Source organism: Dendropsophus ebraccatus, chromosome 14, assembly GCF_027789765.1.
Source record: "Dendropsophus ebraccatus isolate aDenEbr1 chromosome 14, aDenEbr1.pat, whole genome shotgun sequence".
NCBI classification, from domain to species: Eukaryota; Metazoa; Chordata; class Amphibia; order Anura; family Hylidae; genus Dendropsophus; species Dendropsophus ebraccatus.
The window spans coordinates 6,447,546-6,469,239 of NC_091467.1; the positions used below are offsets into that span (position 1 = coordinate 6,447,546).

Below are 21,694 nucleotides of genomic sequence, written 5' to 3' on the forward strand. Positions count from 1 at the left end.
AGGTTTAACTCTTTCACTGCTTTTCACCATATATTTCTGTGTCATTAGCTGCAGTGTAAGGGTTAAACCTCTCCTGCCCCAATAAATCAAAGTTACAGATAAGGAGACACAGCAGGAGAATGGAGTCACCCTTCCCCCCCCCTCCCCCGCCTGTGACAGGACTGCTGCCCCCACCTCAGTGCTGTGCTGTGCTGCCCCCACCTCAGTGCTGTGCTGCCCCCACCTCACAGCCCACTCCCAGCTACCTGACAGGATCACGGCACGAGCAGAGATGGAGGTAACAGAGACATTACTCACAGTCTGCTGCTGTTCTGTCAGGACGGGTCAGCCGGGGGAGGGGCGCTTCCTCTCTCTGCTCTGGCCGCCTGTCTCTCTTCACAGAGCAGCTAAGCTGATTGGTGGAACAGCAGGGGAGCTCGTACAGTTCCACCAATCAGCAACAAAGATGCCCTGCAGCAAGCACGAGAGTGGAGAGGAGGATTATACCACTGCAGGAGGCAGGAGGGGGGCGCTCTGGCAGACAGAAGTTAGATGTGCTTTCTGTCTGTCTGCTGGAGCGCCCCAAACCAACTACTATGTGAGGAGGAGGCCAGGGGCTCCAGGAGACAGACAGAAAGCACATCTAACTTCTGTTTCTAAGTTAGATGTGCAGCTGTCTGCCAGAGCGCCCCCTGCTGGCCGGGAGTGAGGCGCCCTGTGCAATCGCACAGCTCGCACACCCCAAAGGCCGGCCCTGCATGTGAGCATGGCCTAGGGGGGGGCACAGCCGCATGCGAGCATGGCCTAGGAGGGGCACAGCCGCATGCGAGCATGGCCTAGGGGGGGGCACAGCCGCATGCGAGCATGGCCTAGGGGGGGGGCACAGCCGCATGCGAGCATGGCCTAGGGGGGGGGCACAGCCGCATGCGAGCATGGCCTAGGGGGGGGCACAGCCGCATGCGAGCATGGCCTAGGGGGGGGGGCACAGCCGCATGCGAGTATGGCCTAGAAGGGGCACAGCCGCATGCGAGCATGGCCTAGGGGGGGGCACAGCCGCATGCGAGCATGGCCTAGGGGGGGGGCACAGCCGCATGCGAGCAGGGCCTAGGGGGGGCACAGCCGCATGCGAGCAGGGCCTAGGGGGGGCACAGCCGCATGCGAGCAGGGCCTAGGGGGGGCACAGCCGCATGCGAGCAGGGCCTAGGGGGGGCACAGCCGCATGCGAGCAGGGCCTAGGGGGGGCACAGCCGCATGCGAGCAGGGCCTAGGGGGGGCACAGCCGCATGCGAGCAGGGCCTAGGGGGGGCACAGCCGCATGAGAGCAGGGCCTAGGGGGGGCACAGCCGCATGCGAGCAGGGCCTAGGGGGGGCACAGCCGCATGCGAGCAGGGCCTAGGGGGGCACAGCCGCATGCGAGCATGGCCTAGGGGGGGCACAGCCGCATGCGAGCATAGCCTTAGGGCGGGTTCAGACTACGGAATTTGCGTGGATAAAATCAGACGGATTCGGTTGCCTGTACGCGCTCACGGCTGCGTGCCTCTCCGCCGGTTCCATAGACGCCATTCTATGGGCCGGCCAATTCCACTATCCGACAAACAAACTGACGTGTCAAAATTTTTGGCGGAATGCAGAATCTGCCCGTGCGTAGAACGGTGTCTATGGCACGGACGGAGAGGCACGCGGCCGTGAGCGCGTACAGGCAACCGAATCCGTCTGATTTTATCCACGTGAATTCTGTAGTCTGAACCCGCACTAATGGGGGATGAGCACTGGACGGGCATGAGGGGATTGTAAGGTGAAGCTTATATTGGGGTCTGTAATATACAGGGGACCTAATACTAGGGTCTAGAATTCTCCCTTTGTATTGTCCATACAATGACAACAATAGAAGGAAAACTTCCCAGATGACAAGCCACACCCCTTGCAAACCACACCCCATAATAAGCCACACCCTCATTTTTCTGGGTGCACCTAGAAAGTGTTCAAATGTTGGCAACCATGGATATAACTGGGTGACCTGAGGAGACGTCCTGTATGTGCATTAGCTTTCGCTCTCAGCCATTCCATCCATTTACTGACCACTATGAGGGTCTTATTACGGCTCAGCGGGAACGGTCACCAGTTTTCCTGGGCCAAGAAAATGTCACTCTCAACCATTGTGAAGCAACCATGTAAAATTCCTGCTAGGACACTGCCATCTACAGGCAAACAGGGATATGACATGTATCACCAACTACAGTGTCCTGGTACCCACATCCCAGCAACTAGAAGTGTAGGGTTGTTGTGGGCTAAAGAATATGGTTTAATCTGTCTCTGGATTTTGTGAGTTAACTCTGTATGCACCAAAATAACCCTGAGGTAGTATAGTTGTGCAAGGGTAATACTGTTCTGTATTGTGGATCACATGACCTTCTCTCGGACAGCTCCAGCTAGAGGTGTGGTCTGAGGAAGGAGTCTCCCCGCTTCAACTCTTCCTGGGTTACAACCAATCACTGCAAAGCAGCAGCCGCTCCATGTGAGGTCCCCCAGTATCCAGCAGCCGCTCCATGTGAGGTCCCCCAGTCTCGAGCAGCCATCGCTCCATGTGAGGTCCCCCAGTCTCCAGCAGCCATCGCTCCATGTGAGGTCCCCCAGTCTCCTCCAGCAGCCATTGCTCCATGTGAGGTCCCCCAGTCTCCAGCAGCCATCGCTCCATGTGAGGTCCCCCAGTCTCCAGCAGCCATTGCTCCATGTGAGGTCCCCCAGTCTCCAGCAGCCATTGCTCCATGTGAGGTCCCCCAGTCTCCAGCAGCCGCTCCATGTCAGGTTCCCCCAGTCTCCAGCAGCCGCTCCATGTGAGGTCCCCCAGTCTCCAGCAGCCATCGCTCCATGTCAGGTCCCCCAGTCTCCAGCAGCCGCCGCTCCATGTGAGGTCCCCCAGTCTCCAGCAGCCGCTCCATGTGAGGTTCTCCAGTCTCCAGCAGCCATTGCTCCATGTGAGGTCCTCCAGTCTCCAGCAGCCATTGCTCCATGTGAGGTTCTCCAGTCTCCAGCAGCCATTGCTCCATGTGAGGTTCTCCAGTCTCCAGCAGCCATTGCTCCATGTGAGGTCCCCCAGTCTCCAGCAGCCATTGCTCCATGTGAGGTCCCCCAGTCTGCAGCAGCCGCTCCATGTGAGGTTCTCCAGTCTCCAGCAGCCATTGCTCCATGTGAGGTCCCCCAGTCTCCAGCAGCCATTGCTCCATGTGAGGTTCTCCAGTCTCCAGCAGCCGCTCCATGTGAGGTCCCCAGTCTCCAGCAGCCATCGCTCCATGTGAGGTCCCCCAGTCTCCAGCAGCAGCCGCTCCATGTGAGGTCCCCCAGTCCCCATCGCTCCATGTGAGGTCCCCCAGTCCCCATCGCTCCATGTGAGGTCCCCCAGTCCCCATCGCTCCATGTGAGGTCCCCCAGTCCCCATCGCTCCATGTGAGGTCCCCCAGTCCCCATCGCTCCATGTGAGGTCCCCCAGTCCCCATCGCTCCATGTGAGGTCCCCCAGTCCCCATCGCTCCATGTGAGGTCCCCCAGTCCCCATCGCTCCATGTGAGGTCCCCCAGTCTCCAGCAGCCATAAGGCTCCTAGGCCCAGCTATGGGGATGGAATCACCTGTTCTCTACAGAGTCACTGCCCACCCGCTCCCTACAAGACAACTCCAATCCTGAGACATGAAGACCTGCAGAGAAGGAAAGTGTACAGAGACGGGGAGCGGCCGTACATAGAGGACGAGACTGCAGGGGTTACTGTGGGCATTTAATGAAGCTCCCTTCAGGAGCTAAAAATAAAGCGGAGACCCCACCTAATATCCACACAGACCACCCCCGAACACTAAAGAAGCCGACATTGACGCTTTGGATTAGAACGTATGTAATTTTTTTATTGTACACTAATCTAAGATAATAAAAGCATAAAAACCAACAGGACATGTTAAAAGATTTATTTACAGAGAGTTTATACAACTCCAGATACACTATTTACCAAGTTACTCATATGGGGGAGAAGTGACCGGGCGTCATGACAGGCGCTAAATGATAAACCGGTCTGAGAACTTTGGAGATTTGGGCACGGTCAGGGGGACATCGCTGGTTTTTATATCCACCTTCTTGAACCTTCTGACTGGTTGAGCCTTGTGAACCTATTTATAAAAAAAAAAAAAAAAAAAAAATTATATATACAGTATTGGTGATGGTCATTTTTTTAAATGCTCTAAACATAACTTAAAGCGTAGCTGTCATTTCAGGGTCATTTTTCAGAAAAATAAATATCTATAGTACAAGAGATTGAGAAACTGTAATATGTTTTATTTACCTAAAGAGTTTCCTTCTGTACTGAAAAAGCTGGTTTTCCTACCCCCACCCCCCCCCCCCCCCCCCCCCCCCCCCCCCCCCCCCCCCCCCCCCCCAACTTCAGAAGCAGGATTTCTGTGTCCATTATGCTCTATGGAGAGGGGAGGGGCTTAGGCCCCGTTCCCACTGAGCAAAACTAGCGGAATTCCGCAGCAGAATTGTCCGCAGCGGAATGCCGTTAAGACGCCCATTATAAGCGGGAGGCTATGGGAGGCGCGCGCTCCTGCCCTGTCCGCACTGAAGAATGAACATGTTCCTTCTTCAGCACGGACAGGGCAGGAGTGTGCGCCTCCCGCTCATAATGGGAGTCTTAACGGCATTCCGCCGCGGACAATTCTGCTGCGGAATTCCGCTAGTTTTGGTCAGTGGGAACGGGGCCTTAGAGGAGTGAGAGCATGGAGCAGTCCTGCACAACACCCTGCAATCTTCTCTCAGCAAGCTCCTAGATAAGCACTGACCCCTGAATCCAGAGTTTTAGGTGCCCAGACAGTCTACAATCAGCTGACCTTCATGTCTCTTCTCCCTCAGCCTCTCCCCCCTCCATAGGGTATAATTGACACTGCAGAACCAGTCTTCACTAGTTTCTCTGTAATGAAGACGGGTTTGCCTGATAATACACAGATAAGTGAGGGGGGGGGGGCGGAGGGCTTAGAAAATTGCTTTTTGAGTACAGAAAATAAATACATTTACACTTTACCACACAACTCAAAGACAAAAACATGTGCGAATGTAAACAACAACAACGTCAAAACACTTATTCTAGCAACGAGTGGGGGTCTTAACACCCGCACCCCAAGCAAGACAATCAGCTTGCCAAAAGCTTTTTTTTTTTTATGGGTAACTTCTCAGTATACGCTGCCCTGTGCGTGTGAGGAGCAGCACTGACTGACAATACAGAATTATCAAATGCCCATAAGGTGGTAAGTGTAGACTAGCTGCTATGTCTCTACACTGTATATACACAGAAGAGGGGGTCCTGCTCCCCTATATCTCTATAGTACACCCTCAGAAGGAGACTAGCTGCTATGATGTCTCCATACAGTGTATATACAGAAGAGGGGGTCCTGCTCCCCTATATATCTATAGTACACCCTCAGAAGGAGACTAGCTGCTATGATGTCTCCATACACTGTATATACAGAAGAGGGGGTCCTGCTCCCCTATATCTCTATAGTACACCCTCAGAAGCAGGAGACTAGCTGCTATGATGTCTCCATACACTGTATATACAGAAGAGGGGGTCCTGCTCCCCTATATCTCTATAGTACACCCTCAGAAGCAGGAGACTAGCTGCTATGGTGTCTCCATACAGTGTATATACAGAAGAGGGGGTCCTGCTCCCCTATATCTCTATAGTACTCCCTCAGAAGCAGGAGACTAGCTGCTATGTCTCCATACACTGTATATATACAGAAGAGGGGGTCCTGCTCCCCTATATCCCTATAGTACACCCTCAGAAGCAGGAGACTAGCTGCTATGTCTCTACACTGTATATACACAGAAGAGGGGGTCCTGCTCCCCTATATCTCTATAGTACACCCTCAGAAGCAGGAGACTAGCTGCTATGATGTCTCCATACACTGTATATACAGAAGAGGGGGTCCTGCTCCCCTATATCTCTATAGTACACCCTCAGAAGCAGGAGACTAGCTGCTATGTCTCCATACACTGTATATACAGAAGAGGGGGTCCTGCTCCCCTATATCTCTATAGTACACCCCCAGAAGCAGGAGACTAGCTGCTATGGTGTCTCCATACACTGTATATACAGAAGAGAGGGTCCTGCTCCCCTATATCTCTATAGTACACCCTTAGAAGCAGGAGACTAGCTGCTATGTCTCCATACACTGTATATATACACAGAAGAGGGGGTCCTGCCCCCCTATATCTCTATAGTACACCCTCAGAAGCAGGAGACTAGCTGCTATCATGTCTCCATACACTGTATATACAGAAGAGGGGGTCCTGCTCCCCTATATCTCTATAGTACACCCTGACAGCATTGCAAGCACCTCAGTCTCAGATGCAACAAGAGCTCATTCTTCGGTGAGTGCCCCTAGTGGTGGCTGCAGGAAGCCCTCACTTACCAGTTCCTGTCTCAGTCTGTTGATCTCTTCCTTATCCCGCTCCTCCTGCTGCCTGCGTTCCTCCTCATCCATCAGGCTTCTCTGAGCCTCCATCTCTGCCAGCCGCCTCTCAAACTCCTGCCGCTCCCTGGCGCGCCTCTCCGTGGCCAGCTCAAAGCTTTCCTGAACTATGGAACCAGAAAGGCTCTCTAAGTTTGGAAACAAAGGAGAGAATTGGTGCAACAAGGGGACTGCTGGTGGGTCTACACACTACTCACAAGAAGTTAGGGATATCTGGTGTGCGGGTGTGATGTCAGGTTTAATCTAAAGTCTCCTCTAACCTTGAAAATGCACAAGTCCAACCGTTCAAGGTTCTCTGTCCTGTAACAAGGAGCATGAGTACCTCGCCATTGGGGGGCTACAAGCGGGATGTCCTCATCTAGGTGACGGTATCAGGCTCCTAACTCTGTACCCCACAGCGGGCGGCCCTGAGAGCGGGGTGTCACAGTATCAGGCTCCTAACTCTGTACCCCAGCGGGCGGCCCTGAGAGCGGGGTGTCACAGTATCAGGCTCCTCTGTACCCCAGCGGGCGGCCCTGAGAGCGGGGTGTCACAGTATCAGGCTCCTAACTCTGTACCCCAGCGGGCGGCCCTGAGAGCGGGGTGTCACAGTATCAGGCTCCTCTGTACCCCAGCGGGCGGCCCTGAGAGCGGGGTGTCACAGTATCAGGCTCCTCTGTACCCCAGCGGGCGGCCCTGAGAGCGGGGTGTCACAGTATCAGGCTCCTAACTCTGTACCCCAGCGGGCGGCCCTGAGAGCGGGGTGTCACAGTATCAGGCTCCTAACTCTGTACCCCAGCGGGCAGCCCTGAGAGCGGGGTGTCACAGTATCAGGCTCCTAACTCTGTACCCCAGCGGGCAGCCCTGAGAGCGGGGTGTCACAGTATCAGGCTCCTAACTCTGTACCCCAGCGGGCAGCCCTGAGAGCGGGGTGTCACAGTATCAGGCTCCTAACTCTGTACCCCACAGCGGGCAGCCCTGAGAGCGGGGTGTCACAGTATCAGGCTCCTAACTCTGTACCCCACAGCGGGCGGCCCTGAGAGCGGGGTGTCACAGTATCAGGCTCCTCTGTACCCCAGCGGGCGGCCCTGAGAGCGGGGTGTCACAGTATCAGGCTCCTCTGTACCCCAGCGGGCGGCCCTGAGAGCGGGGTGTCACAGTATCAGGCTCCTCTGTACCCCAGTGGGCGGCCCTGAGAGCGGGGTGTCACAGTATCAGGCTCCTCACTCTGTACCTCAGAGCATCAATCACCTGCAGGCGGCCCTGAGAGCGGGATGCCATGCCTCAGCAGACTTGTGACCAGCAGGAGGCGTCGTTGTCACGCTGTAACTGATGCTTAGGGGCACAGGACAAGTTATGGAGTCACAGACCTGTTGGGCTATACCCATCACTGCTGGGGCTTCTGTTTCATTAAATTGTGTGAGATGAGGAAGCCACCATTGCCGCTCATACACATACCCCATGATAGAATAACGCGGGAGCCTTAGGTTTTCCATAGATTTCCCCTGCAGGCCAAACATCCCTCACTTTTGTTGGACTCGAGATACACAGGTCCATAGCCTGCAGTGGTGCAGCCAGCAGGCATCATCCCCACCTGTCAGTATCCGGCTATCTTTCTTCGGCACAAATGGCTCCTGGTGAGTGACGGTGTTGGGCCTCGCCTTGAACACTGACATTTCCTTCAGCTCCTTCTCCTCTTCTTTAATCTGGAATTAGGACAGACCTTGTGTTACAACCTGCGGACAGAAGTGCTGACACCTCTACAGAAGTCAGGCAGTGGCGCCCCCCACCTGTTGCCTCCAGCGCTGCAGCTTCTGCTCGCCACGTTTAGCGATCTGTAGGTTGAAGGGTTCCAGCTGTGTCGCCTCTTTCACCTTCTTTTCCGGGAGGGTAATACTGTCAAAGTGTGGCAAGGGCTGAGCCTTAAATTTAGGAACCTGGAAGCACAGGAGAGACGGCTTAGCTATGGGTAGAGGGGGGAGTAACGACCCAGCCCCCGCCGGGGAGGCAGACTTACTTCTTGATTCCGAAGCTGATCCAACTTCTTCTCTTTCTCTTCCATCCTCTTCTGATCCCGCTCATTGAACGAGAAGGGACACAAGTCGACTTGTCTATGCTCGGCCAACTTTGGCTTGAACGGAACGCCGTAATGGGGTATGGGGTTTGCTTTAATGACAGGTGCCGGTTCTTCCTACAAAGGGCAATATGCGCTGTTATTATGGTGTACAGTGACAGAGCAGAGTTACCAGAGCAGGACTCCATACGGACTACAACCTCCATCATGCTCTAGGCCTGCAGTCAGTTGTATGATGGGATTTGTAATCTGACACAGGAGCCCAGTTTTATTAGACATGTGACTTATAAGACTTGCCTTCACCTCCTCCCAGGTCGGCACACGCACTCTGTTCTTAAGGGCAAATGCAGGAGACTGGGGTACGGTTATCGGCAGCATCTTCTTTACAGGAACCCCCTAAAAGTGGAATAAACGCACATTAGAGGCTGAACGTTACCTGACAAAGCAAAGCGGATTGGCCGTAGGCTACTGACCACTACGTCTGCCAAGATCTTGCTGGGGCACGGGTTGGAGTGGAAGGTGAAGGTCTCCTCATGCTCGTCTTCCTTCTTCTCCCGCTGCTGCAGCCGCTTCTCTATTTCTAGACTGAAGCCTATGGGTTTGGTGGGCTCTTTGACGGGGGGCTTCTTTGGAAGGATAGGACCACCTTCTAAGATCTTAGGGTTAAGCTCTTGTGCTTTAAATTTATATCTAAGAAAGGAGGGGGGGGGGGGAAATAAAAATTGTTGAGTTTTGGTGTTAAGGTTTACCCCTCAGGAGGCCATCCAGCTCACTGATTTGGATCAAGGAGTAAAGTGCATAGCCCCCTGGCTATCACTGACAGTGCTCAGACCCCCCCAACCAGTCTCAAAGGGGAGAATCACCAAAATTTCTCTTTGAATCAACTGGTGCCACAAAGTGTCAGAGAAACTACTTCTACAGGAAAAAAAAAAAAAAAAAAAAAAAAAAAAAAAAAAGGGGTCCAGTCTTCCAGTACTCATCAGCTGCTGTATGTCCTGCAGGAAGTGGCGTAGTCTCCCCAGTCTGGCACAGTGCTCTCTGCTGCTACCTCTGTCCATGTCAGGAACTGTCCAGGACAGCAGCAAATCCCCATAGAAAACCCTCTCCTGCTCTGGACAGTTCCTGACATGGACAGAGGTGGCAGCAGGGAGCGCTGTGTCAGACTGGAGAGAATACACCACCTGATACGTACTGGAAGACTGGAGATTTTTTTTTTTTTTTTAATAGAAGTAAATTACAAATCTCTGACACTTGCTGGGACCAGTTCATTTAGAAAAAAGTTTTTTTAGTGAACAATCTCTAACTTTTGATAGGTGACACTGATCTGTACATCGGTTTAGTGACCAGCAGACACTACCCCTGTACCCTGAGTATAGACAGAGGACGGGGATGTGAGCCGAGCGCCGTCCTCCGGGACACTTACTGCTGTAGCTTCTCCAGCTCCTCGGCCTCTATCTCGGCAGAACTCTTGCAGGTGACCGGCCTTTGCCGCTGCTTGGTCTGTAGTAGAGGGGTCTTGGGATGTGTGCACTTTAACTTCACAGCTTTCACAGGTGACGGACCTGCAGAGACAACGCTGTATTAAACAGAAGCCGCAGCACTTCAGTGACATCCGACCACCTGATCGGCCACCCACCTTCCATCTCCTTCTGCCAACTGCGCAGGTGGAAGCGTTGCGGAGTCTTCTTGCAGAAGGCTAGAACCTGTTCAGCTGTAGAGACGTAATCCCCGGTGGTCTCCTCGAGTTTCCTCTTGTTGCCCTGAGACAGGTTGAAGGGTTTGGGAACGGTGCGACCCCCTTTTGGAAGATGGGCCTGGAAACACAGTGAACAATAGTTATCCCTGTACCTCATGGCGGCTCTATAGAGCTTGGAAACATTCAGCCTTCTTTTCGGAGCTGATGACCTCTGATCTGGTCATAAACCGGCTTAGGTCATTCAGGGGAGAAGGGCTGGAGACTGACGACTGCCCAGGGGTGTCCACAGCCTTTATGTGAACCCTCTGACAACACTTCCTGGCTTCCCTTGCAGTATACTCACTGGAGAGGGGGGGTGCTTTCGCAGCTCGGAGGTGAAGTCCACCTGTGTGTACTGCTCCCCGCTCGGCTCCTCCTGATGCCGTTTCAGGCGATCATCTGTGTGGAAATGAATATCTACAGGTTTGGTGACCTGGACCGGCATCTTCTTCAGAGGCTGACCTGGCAAACAAAGGGGAAAGCTTAGATGCACCATGTATCCCTCCAAGATGGGGGTAACCCCCCCGGTGACATCAGCAGCTGACACCCTCCATTAGAGACCATAGCGGCTGCATTGGCTTCTCAGGGTGTCACAGCTGCCATGGCAGTCGGGGACCATCTGACGGCCTCAGGGGCTGATGTGTCTATACTGCCATATGAAACACTTATCACACCAGCAATATAACAGTACTCTGCCAAGACATGTTTAAAGAGGACCTGCCACTCCCCGTGCAGAGCCCAGCCGACCCCCCCAGTGGAGACCCTTAGACTTACCCCGTGCATGAAGTCCCGCTCCTGGACCCGTTCCCATTGCGCGCTTAGAGATGAGTCCGACTCTCCTAGAGTGAACGGAGCAGTCATTCTCTATGAGCATCGGACTCATCTCTGAGCACGCACTGGGCTTCAGACGGCGATATCTCTGCAACGGGAGCGGGTCCAGGGTGACAGGTTCCCTTTAAGCAAACAACTTCCTGTTGCGCTCTCTGATACTCTCGGAGTACCCCTTTAGGGACAGCTTGAGGTTTGGGCCATTACTCCCTTACCTGCTCCAGCCAACGCCGATTTCAGGGACTCCTCGTTCTTCTTCAGTCTCTCGGAAAGCTCCTGCTGCAGTTGCTGCACCTTCTCCAGTTCCTGCTGTTCAGTGGTCTTTGCCCTTAGCGGCATATTCTTCCTCCTATAGTACAGCACATGTCAGCATGGTACAGGCCCACCGCTCCTGATGAGCCATACAGATTATGTAAGTCACCCCTAGTGGATGGTCAGGGCTGGGGACCCTCCATATCACAGGGGGCAGAACCCACCCTCTTATACCCCATACAACCTGTACCACTAGGAACATACTTGAGGACTGTGGGGGTTGGCGGTAAGGGCAGCTTAGGATTCGGCTTGGCCGCTCCTCTGTTGATGGTGGGGTCGGAGGATCTGCTTCTCGCTGAATTCCTGGAAGACAGAACAGACATTAGGGGCCGCGCAGGATTGTCTCCTGAGGTCACTGATACCTGGGGACACTTACAGTCTCTGCCGCTTATAGGGGGGGTGCACCTCCTGTTTGGGGGTCACTTTCTTCTTCTCGGCTCTGATTTTCGCCATTTGCTTGTTCCTTTGTTGCGCAGACAGACGCTTTGAGGACCTTGGGAGCAAAAAGTTACAATAGGGACATTGTGAATCCAGTCCGATCTGATCCCAGCGGAGGAACCGCACCGCCCCGCTCTACTGAAGGGGATCCACTTCCACATACTATAACCTTATAATACATAACACCAGCCAACAGTGTAATAGACTAAAGTGCCAATAAAGAGAAGAGAAGTACCGTCTGGCCTGCGTCCTCGGAGTCTTCTGCTGCTTCTTGTCTGTGGAGTCGGCAGCCGAGATCCCAGAAGCTCCATCTACAACAATCAGTATAATAAGTACAGAGGCCTCGGGGTCCAGCTGACACCCCCACCGTACTACAGGGAACCTGCCGCCACCCAGCTGATACAGAACTACAAGTCCCATCAGGCCTGGACAGCCAGAGCCCCAGCTCAGGATCAGTAATGTAATATATGTACCTGTGACCCCACCAGCAGAATAGTGAGTGCAGCTCTGGAGCATAATACAGGATGTAACTCAGGATCAGTAATGTAATGTATGTACACAGTCACCCCACCAGCAGAATAGTGAGTGCAGCTCTGGGGTATAATACAGGATCAGTAATGTATGTACACAGTGACCCCACCAGCAGAATAGTGAGTGCAGCTCTGGAGTATAATACAGGATGTAACTCAGGATCATAATGTATGTACACAGTGACCCCACCAGCAGAATAGTGAGTGCAGCTCTAGAGTATAATACAGCATCAGTAATGTAATGTATGTACACAGTGACCCCCACCAGCAGAATAGTGAGTGCAGCTCTGGAGTATAATACAGGATGTAACTCAGGATCATAATGTATGTACACAGTGACCCCACCAGCAGAATAGTGAGTGCAGCTCTGGAGTATAATTCAGTATCATTACCTGCATTTGCCTGTGTTGCGCCCTCGATGTGCGACGTCTGGTGTAATTCTGGGGGGATGTTCTCACCATTCACCACTTGATCTGCAGCACAGTCACATGACAGTTATGAAAACCGGTAAGACGTTACTATCACTCCTCCACCAAGAACAAAAGGAGAGCGGACACTCACCGAACCAGGCGTCTGCATTGTGATCGTCCTCGTGATCCTCAAAGTTGATAAATGTAGTAGGAGCGTCATAGGAGTAGTGTTCACTTACATTAGCCATGACTAACACCAGGCAGGTGTGTGGAGGGGCACGCGTCCACTATAGGAGAGAGGAGGATTACATTAGGACTGAAGGACTATACGGGGGTCCCACTATGGCATACTGGGGCTGTATACCCTGCACAGATATCCTCCCCATAGATCTCTAGGACAGTGCTTCTCAAACTTTTTCCACTGGAGCCACACCTAGCAGACCAAGAGGGTGCCCGGGCCTCACCAGACTGACTAAGAGGGTGCCCGGGCCTCACCAGACTGACTAAGAGGGTGCCCGGGCCTCACCAGACTGACTAAGAGGGTGCCCGGGCCTCACCAGACTGACTAAGAGGGTGCCCGGGCCTCACCAGACTGACTAAGAGGGTGCCCGGGCCTCACCAGACTGACTAAGAGGGTGCCCGGGCCTCACCAGACTGACTAAGAGGGTGCCCGGGCCTCACCAGACTGACTAAGAGGGTGCCCGGGCCTCACCAGACTGACTAAGAGGGTGCCCGGGCCTCACCAGACTGACTAAGAGGGTGCCCGGGCCTCACCAGACTGACTAAGAGGGTGCCCGGGCCTCACCAGACTGACTAAGAGGGTGCCCGGGCCTCACCAGACTGACTAAGAGGGTGCCCGGGCCTCACCAGACTGACTAAGAGGGTGCCCGGGCCTCACCAGACTGACTAAGAGGGTGCCCGGGCCTCACCAGACTGACTAAGAGGGTGCCCGGGCCTCACCAGACTGACTAAGAGGGTGCCCGGGCCTCACCAGACTGACTAAGAGGGTGCCCGGGCCTCACCAGACTGACTAAGAGGGTGCCCGGGCCTCACCAGACTGACTAAGAGGGTGCCCGGGCCTCACCAGACTGACTAAGAGGGTGCCCGGGCCTCACCAGACTGACTAAGAGGGTGCCCGGGCCTCACCAGACTGACCAAGAGGGTGCCCGGGCCTCACCAGACTGAACAAGAGGGTGCCCGGGCCTCACCAGACTGACCAAGAGGGTGCCCGGGCCTCACCATCTGTAGTGAAAGTCTATTTAAAAGCTGAGAAGAATGCTAGGGCCGTCTTTCACCCATCTCCCATACTAGAGACTAATAAATTAAGTAAAAAATAAATTAATAATGTTGCTAAAGTGGAGATATTTGCAAAAAGCAAAAGGACTGTGCAGATCATTGTTAATTTTGAGAATACTGGCGCATCCTCTGGGGCTCCCCAACAACTAGGGGGCGCCTCACAGTTTGAGAAGCACTGTTCTAGGACATGTGTAACCAGAAGGGGTCTTATTCCCCCATAAAGCATAAGATGCCATCACTTGTCACATGTATTGGTGCGCAGCGCTGGATATACCATGAACACTGGCGGCCCCTTTATCCAGTCCCCTCACCACAGGCCAACCATCTGCATCACACTTATCCTAGCACTTCAAGAACAGAAGAAGAAAACAAAACTCCCTTCTAGGCTGCACAGTAATGCAGGTCCGACATTATCCCCATACAGAGTGTCCCCAATCAGAGAACTGTGTGGTCCAAGAGATACAGCTGCACAGTCCTCTCTATCCCCTCCCTGCAGTCATCTATGATCATAGAGAGAACTGTGTGGTCATACAGTTACAGCTGCACAGTCCTCTCTATCCCCTCCCTGCACTAATCTATGATCATAGAGAGAACTGTGTGGTCATACAGATACAGCTGCACAGTCCTCTCTATACCCTCCCTGCACTCATCTCTATGATCATTGCAGGGAGTAAACAGGAAGTGGATCTAGTGTCCTTTGCACCAGCATTTGGTGGTGGTGGTGGGGGTCTGTCCTCCGCAGCGGCATTTGGAGGGGGGGGGGGGGGGGTCTGTCCTCCGCAGCGGCATTTGGAGGGGGGGGGGGGGGTCTGTCCTCCGCAGCGGCATTTGGAGGGGGGGGGGGGGGTCTGTCCTCCGCAGCGGCATTTGGAGGGGGGGGGGGGGGTCTGTCCTCCGCAGCGGCATTTGGAGGGGGGGGGGGGGGTCTGTCCTCCGCAGCGGCATTTGGAGGGGGGGGGGGGGTCTGTCCTCCGCAGCGGCATTTGGAGGGGGGGGGGTCTGTCCTCCGCAGCGGCATTTGGAGGGGGGGGGGGGTCTGTCCTCCGCAGCGGCATTTGGAGGGGGGGGGGTCTGTCCTCCGCAGCGGCATGAGGGGGGGGGGGGGGGGTCTGTCCTCCGCAGCGGCATTTGGAGGGGGGGGGGGGGGTCTGTCCTCCGCAGCGGCATTTGGAGGGGGGGGGGGGGGTCTGTCCTCCGCAGCGGCATTTGGAGGGGGGGGGGTCTGTCCTCCGCAGCGGCATTTGGAGGGGGGGGGGTCTGTCCTCCGCAGCGGCATTTGGAGGGGCGGGGGGGGTCTGTCCTCCGCAGCGGCATTTGGAGGGGGGGGGGGGGGTCTGTCCTCCGCAGCGGCATTTGGAGGGGGGGGGGGGGGTCTGTCCTCCGCAGCGGCATTTGGAGGGGGGGGGGGGGGGGTCTGTCCTCCGCAGCGGCATTTGGAGGGGGGGGGGGGTCTGTCCTCCGCAGTGGCATTTGGGGGGGGGGCCTCTGTCCTCCGCACTGGCATTTGGGGGGGGGGGTCTGTCCTCCGCACTGGCATTTGGGGGGGGGGGGTCTGTCCTCCGCACTGGCATTTGGGGGGGTCTGTCCTCCGCACTGGCATTTGGGGGGGGGGGGGGGTCTGTCCTCCGCACTGGCATTTGGGGGGGGGTCTGTCCTCCGCACTGGCATTTGGGGGGGGGTCTGTCCTCCGCACTGGCATTTGGGGGGGGGTCTGTCCTCCGCACTGGCATTTGGGGGGGGGTCTGTCCTCCGCACTGGCATTTGGGGGGGGGTCTGTCCTCCGCACTGGCATTTGGGGGGGGGTCTGTCCTCCGCACTGGCATTTGGGGGGGGTCTGTCCTCCGCACTGGCATTTGGGGGGGGTCTGTCCTCCACACTGGCATTTGGGGGGGGTCTGTCCTCCACACTGGCATTTGGGGGGGTCTGTCCTCCACACTGGCATTTGGGGGGGTCTGTCCTCCGCACTGGCATTTGGGGGGGGGGGGGTCTGTCCTCTGCAGTGGCATTTGGGGGGGGGGGTCTGTCCTCCGCACTGGCATTTGGGGGGGGTCTGTCCTCTGCAGTGGCATTTGGGGGGGGGGTCTGTCCTCTGCAGTGGCATTTGGGGGGGTCTGTCCTCTGCAGTGGCATTTGGGGGGGGGGGGTCTGTCCTCCGCACTGGCATTTGGGGGGGGGCGCTGTCCTCCACAGTGGCATTTGGGGGGGGGGGCGCTGTCCTCCACAGTGGCATTTGGGGGGGGGGGGGGGTCTGTCCTCTGCAGTGGCATTTGGGGGGGGGGGTCTGTCCTCTGCAGCGGCATTTGGGGGGGGGTCTGTCCTCCACATCACCATTTGGGGGTCCTTAGTCAGACCCTGTTTTCTGAGGTTTGGGGAAGAACTAAACTTGCCATCATGGCCGGACAGCTGAGGGCTATCGGAGGATGATGGGAGCCAGAGCTAAGATCCACATAGAGGGCCACAGCCTGGAAACTAATTATATATATATCCTGGGAAGGAAACGCATTGTGTGAACACCCCCAAACAGACACCATAGGGTGGGCGTTTTCCCACATAAACACATTGTGTGAACATCCCCCCAGGCCCCGCACGTACTCCTCCGGGACTGCCCTAAACGATGCCCGAGCCCCTATCACACCACATACCGCGGAACCCTGCGCCATCTGCCCCCGATACACAACAACGTACACACACCTATACAATCCCTCTACACCGAGCCCCGTTACTCACAGTCTCCGACCGCCTCACCGATCCCGAGCTTCTTTCTGCCAACGAGCTCGCACGTTACAAGTTTAAAAGTCGTCGCAATTCCAAACCGACCAATCAGAGCGCGCAACGTCACAGCGGTTCCTGGTTGGTTGATATAAACAGGAAGTGTGCCCCTGTGGATTTATGGGAAATGTAGTCAGGGGCTTCAGTTACAGTGATGATGGAACGCGGGCAAGGAACTACAGATCCCAAGATACATTGCGAGCAAAGCGTTCATAGCGCTGCTTCCCGCCTACTGCTTTTTGAAGAGTGATAAGGCGCTCCCTCCTGTTTGTGTTACGTCTGGGATGGGCGATAATGCGGCTGAGGCGAGGAAAAAGAAGTGCTGCAGCAGCTGAGACACACAGCAAAAGCCACTCAATGTAGAGTCCACTGATCACAAGTATGAAGAGCCCGGCAATCCTGTGTCCGTATATACAGAGCCCGGCAATCCTGTATCCGTATATATATATATACCGAGACCGGCAATCCTGTATCCGTATATACAGAGCCCGGCAATCCTGTATCCGTATATATATATATACCGAGACCGGCAATCCTGTATCCGTATATACAGAGCCCGGCAATCCTGTATCCGTATATATATATATATATACAGAGCCCGGCAATCCAGTATCCGTGTATATAGCGCCCGGCAATCCTGTATCCGTATATATACAGCGCCCGGCAATCCTGTATCCGTATATATACAGAGCCCTGCAATCCTGTATCCGTATATATATATATATATACAGAGCCCGGCAATCCTGTATCCGTATATATATATATACAGAGCCCGGCAATCCTGTATCCTTATATACAGAGCCCGGCAACCCTGTATTTGTATATACAGAGCCCGGCAACCCTGTATCCGTATATACAGAGCCCGGCAACCCTGTATCCGTATATACAGAGCCCGGCAACCCTGTATCCGTATATACAGAGCCCGGCAACCCTGTATCCGTATATACAGAGCCCGGCAACCCTGTATCCGTATATACAGAGCCCGGCAACCCTGTATCCGTATATACAGAGCCCGGCAACCCTGTATCCGTATATACAGAGCCCGGCAACACTGTATCCGTATATACAGAGCCCGGCAACACTGTATCCGTATATACAGAGCCCGGCAACACTGTATCACTATATACAGAGCCCGGCAATCCTGTATCCGTATATACAGAGCCTGGCAATCCTGTATCCCTATATACAGAGCCCGGCAATCCTGTATCCGTATATATACAGAGCCCGGCAATCCTGTATCCGTATATACAGAGCCCGGCAATCCTGTATCCCTATATACAGAGCCCGGCAAGTCTGTATCCCTATATACAGAGCCCGGCAATCCTGTATCCGTATATATACAGAGCCCGGCAATCCTGTATCCGTATATACAGAGCCCGGCAATCCTGTATCCCTATATACAGAGCCCGGCAAGTCTGTATCCGTATATACAGAGCCCGGCAATCCTGTATCCATATATACAGAGCCCGGCAATCCTGTATCCGTATATACAGAGCCCGGCAATCCTGTATCCGTATATACAGAGCCCTGCAATCCTGTATCAGTTAGTATATACATATGTGGGACGGTAGCCGGCGTTTCGGGGGTGTTTAGGGGCACTTGTCACGTCAGTCTGGAGTGGTAATAGACCCACCCCGGACTATTGGTTCCATCACACACAGAAAGAGAAAATAGCCCAAGTTTACACAGGTGTGTAGGTGCAACTGCTGAGAGAGTAGATCAGAGTCCCGTGCGTTTTGGTAAAAATAGAATACTTCACTAAAAAACAGTACACGTAGTAACAGTGCAGTACAGCAGTATAAATATTGCAGAATACTTAGTTACTAGTAGCTGAGGTAGAACACCAGTGCTTTAAATAGAAAGGTGCTTTGTAGTAGAGAGAGAGGAGTTGCCAGAGGGACCCTGCCCAATGTATTAAGTGTGCTCTGCCGGAACAGGTGAAGTACAGAAGAGGTGAAAAACAATACTCATACTCATGGATCACTTGCTGTCTTTGACCGCCTTATGCCCCCTTGTTGCGGGCTACCCATCCTAAGTGGGTAAAACGAGCCCCATTCGTTGGTTATATGGGTGTAGCAGACACCTATGATTACCCGGTTGTCCTGCACTGCACAGTAGAATACATAGATCTTTCTCACAGTAGCTTTGTCCCACTAGGGTCAGTTCCTCTTGCTTCAGGGGAGTGGGGAGAAACAGGGTTGTGGAGTCGGTAAGCCGCAGCTCCCACTCCAACTCCGACTCCTGAATTTTATCAGGACCGACTCCCGACTCCTGCTACTTCATAAATGGCCGGTCATATACCAGGGGAGTTATTTATCACACTGGCTCAGCAGCTTCTCCCTTATGTCCTACATGATCCTGGGGCGACTTCTGAAACATACAAAGGAAGCTTCTCCTGTGTGTGCAGTGGATGCAGCCAGTCTCCAGCTTCCATGTCCTGAACTACTCACAACTAGACTAGAAGGAGCAGGTGGTCTTTTCCTACTGACAGTCTTCTATGTTTCTAACTAAATATTCACCATACTAATGGTGCGTTTACACAGGCAGATTTATCTGACAGATCTTTGAAGCCAAAACCAGGAACAGACTTGTAACAGGGATCAGGTCATAAAGGACAGGCTGGGATCTATCCTCTTTTCAAATCCATTCCTGGCTTTAGCTTCCAAAATCTGTCAGATAAATCTTTCTGTGTAAACGCACCCTTAACCCCTTGCCTCTAAAGCCTGTTTTGGCCTTAATGACCAGGTTAATGTTTTAAAATCTGACCTGTCTCACTTTATGCGCTTATAGCTCAGTGATGCTTTAACGTATGCTAGCGATTCTGAGATTGTTTTTTCATCACATATAGCACTTTATGTTAGTGGCAAAATTTGGTTACTGCTTTGTTTTCTTTTGTGAAAAACATCAAAATATCAGGAAAAATTATAAAAATTTGCATTTTATGAACTTTGAAATTCTCTGCTTCTTAAAAAAGGAAGTCATAGCACATAAATTAGTTACTAAATCACATTATCAATATGTCTTCTTTATTCTGGCATAATTTGGTAAACATATTTTACTTTTTTAAGGTGTTACGGGGCTTAGAAATTTATCAGCAAATTATCAAATTTTCATGAAATTTCCAAAATGGATTTTTTTTAGGGACCAGTTCTTTTTTTAAATGGATTTAGGAGGCTTGTATACTGGAAACCCCCATAAGTGACCCCATTTTGGAAACTAGACACCTTAAAGAATTAATCTAGGGGTATAATGAGCATTTTAACCCTACAGGGGCTGGAGGAAAGTGTTCACCATTAGGCCATAAAAAAATGGAAAATTTAAATTTTCCAATAATATATACGTTTAGATTAAAGTTTCTCATTTTCAAAAGGAACATGAGAAAAAAAGCATGCCAAAATTTGTAACGCAGGTTCTCCTGAGTACAACAGTACCCCATATGTGGGGGTAAACCACTGTATGGGCACACAGCGGGGCTCAGAAGGAAGGGAGCGCCAATTAGCTTTTTTAATGCACATTTTGCTGAAGAAGTTTCTGAATGCCAGGTGCATTTGCAGTGCCCCTGTAGTGCCAGCAGAGAGAAAAACCACCATAAGTCACCCCATTTTGGAAAGTAAACCCCTCAAAGAATTCATTTTGGGGTGTGGTGAGCATTTTGACCCCACAGGTATTAGAGGAAAGTATTCAAAATTAGACAGTTAAAATGAAAAACCTGAATTTTTCCAATAATATGTTAGTTTAGTTTGAAATTTCTCAATTTCACGAGGAACAGGAGAAAAAAAGTACCCAAAAATCTGTAACGCAGGTTCTTCTGAGTAGAACGGTACCCCATAAGTGGGCATAAACCTCTGTATGGGCACACAGCGGGGCTCAGAAGGGAAGGAGCGCCAATTAGCATTTTCAGTGCAGATTTTGCTGAAGAAGTTTCTGAGCGCCAGGTGCGTTTGCAGCGCCCCTGTAGTGCCAGCAGAGTAAAATCTCCCCATAAGTCACCCTATTTTGGAAAGTACACCCCTCAAAGAATTCATTTTGGGGTGTGGTGAGCATTTTGACCCCACAGGTATTAGAGGAAAGTATTCAAAAGTAGAGAGTAAAAATGAAAAACTCAAATTTTTCCAATAATATGTTTGTTTAGTTAGAAATTTCTAAATTTCACGAGGAACAGGAGAGAACATTCACCCCAAAATCTGTAACGCAGGTTCTCCTGAGTAGAACAGTACCCCATATGTGGGCATAAACCTCTGTATGGGCACACAGGAGGGCTCAGAAGGGAAGGAGCGCCAATTAGCATTTTCAGTCCAGATTTTGCTGAAGAAGTTTCTGAGCGCCAGGTGCGTTTGCAGCGCCCCTGTAGTGCCAGCAGAGTAAAATCTCGCCATAAGTCACCCCATTTTGGAAAGTGCACCCCTCAGAGAATTCATCTTGGGGTGTGGTGAGCATTTTGACCCCACAGGTATTGGAGGAAAGTATTCAAAAGTAGACAGTAAAAATGAAAAACTCTAATTTTTCCAATAATATGTTGGTTTAGTTAAAATTTCTAAATTTCACGAGGAAAAGGAGAAAAAATTCACCCCAAAATCTATAACGCAGGTTCTCCTGAGTAGAACGGTACCCCATATGTGGGCATAAACCACTGTATGGGCACACAGTAGGGCTCAGAAGGAAGGGAGCGCCAATTTGCTGGAGCAAAATCGCAGCTAGTAATGGTTATTAGAACAGCGCAGTTACTAAAATACAATAAAAAAAAATGAGATTACAGGTAATGCGGGGGGGTTACGGACAGTCTGGAGTGGTTATGGACAACCTGCTAAGGTTACGGGCAACTTGGGGTGGTTATGGG

At 52.7% G+C, this 21,694-nt stretch overlaps 2 protein-coding genes across 4 annotated transcripts in view; one reads left to right on the forward strand and one right to left on the reverse strand.

Moving 5' to 3' along the window:
- Positions 1-3,915: 3,915 nt before the first annotated feature.
- Positions 3,916-16,906, reverse strand: TPX2 (TPX2 microtubule nucleation factor). 3 transcript variants are annotated; one of them, XM_069953100.1, is made up of 17 exons: positions 16,816-16,906; positions 12,944-13,079; positions 12,775-12,855; positions 12,088-12,163; positions 11,791-11,907; positions 11,619-11,717; positions 11,318-11,451; positions 10,579-10,736; positions 10,176-10,353; positions 9,963-10,101; positions 9,013-9,229; positions 8,837-8,935; positions 8,483-8,656; positions 8,256-8,402; positions 8,060-8,171; positions 6,427-6,614; positions 3,916-4,128 (listed from the first exon to the last, which is right to left on the reverse strand). In XM_069953100.1, exons 2-17 carry the CDS (start codon positions 13,038-13,040, stop codon positions 4,018-4,020), a joined length of 2,127 nt encoding a protein of 708 aa, XP_069809201.1. In that variant the 5' UTR covers positions 13,041-13,079; positions 16,816-16,906; the 3' UTR covers positions 3,916-4,017. The 3 variants fall into 3 exon arrangements, with proteins under 3 accessions (XP_069809201.1, XP_069809200.1, XP_069809199.1); XM_069953099.1 differs by lacking the exon at positions 16,816-16,906 and adding an exon at positions 16,731-16,789 and having other exon boundaries at positions 6,427-6,593; XM_069953098.1 differs by lacking the exon at positions 16,816-16,906 and adding an exon at positions 16,731-16,787.
- A 208-nt stretch (positions 16,907-17,114) lies between these two features.
- The window catches only part of BCL2L1 (BCL2 like 1), a 48,156-nt gene continuing 43,576 nt past the window's right edge, over positions 17,115-21,694 (forward strand). Inside the window, exon 1 of the mRNA XM_069952532.1 lies at positions 17,115-17,236. The gene's annotated coding sequence lies outside the window, so the exon portion shown is untranslated. The remainder of the gene's footprint in view (positions 17,237-21,694) is intronic.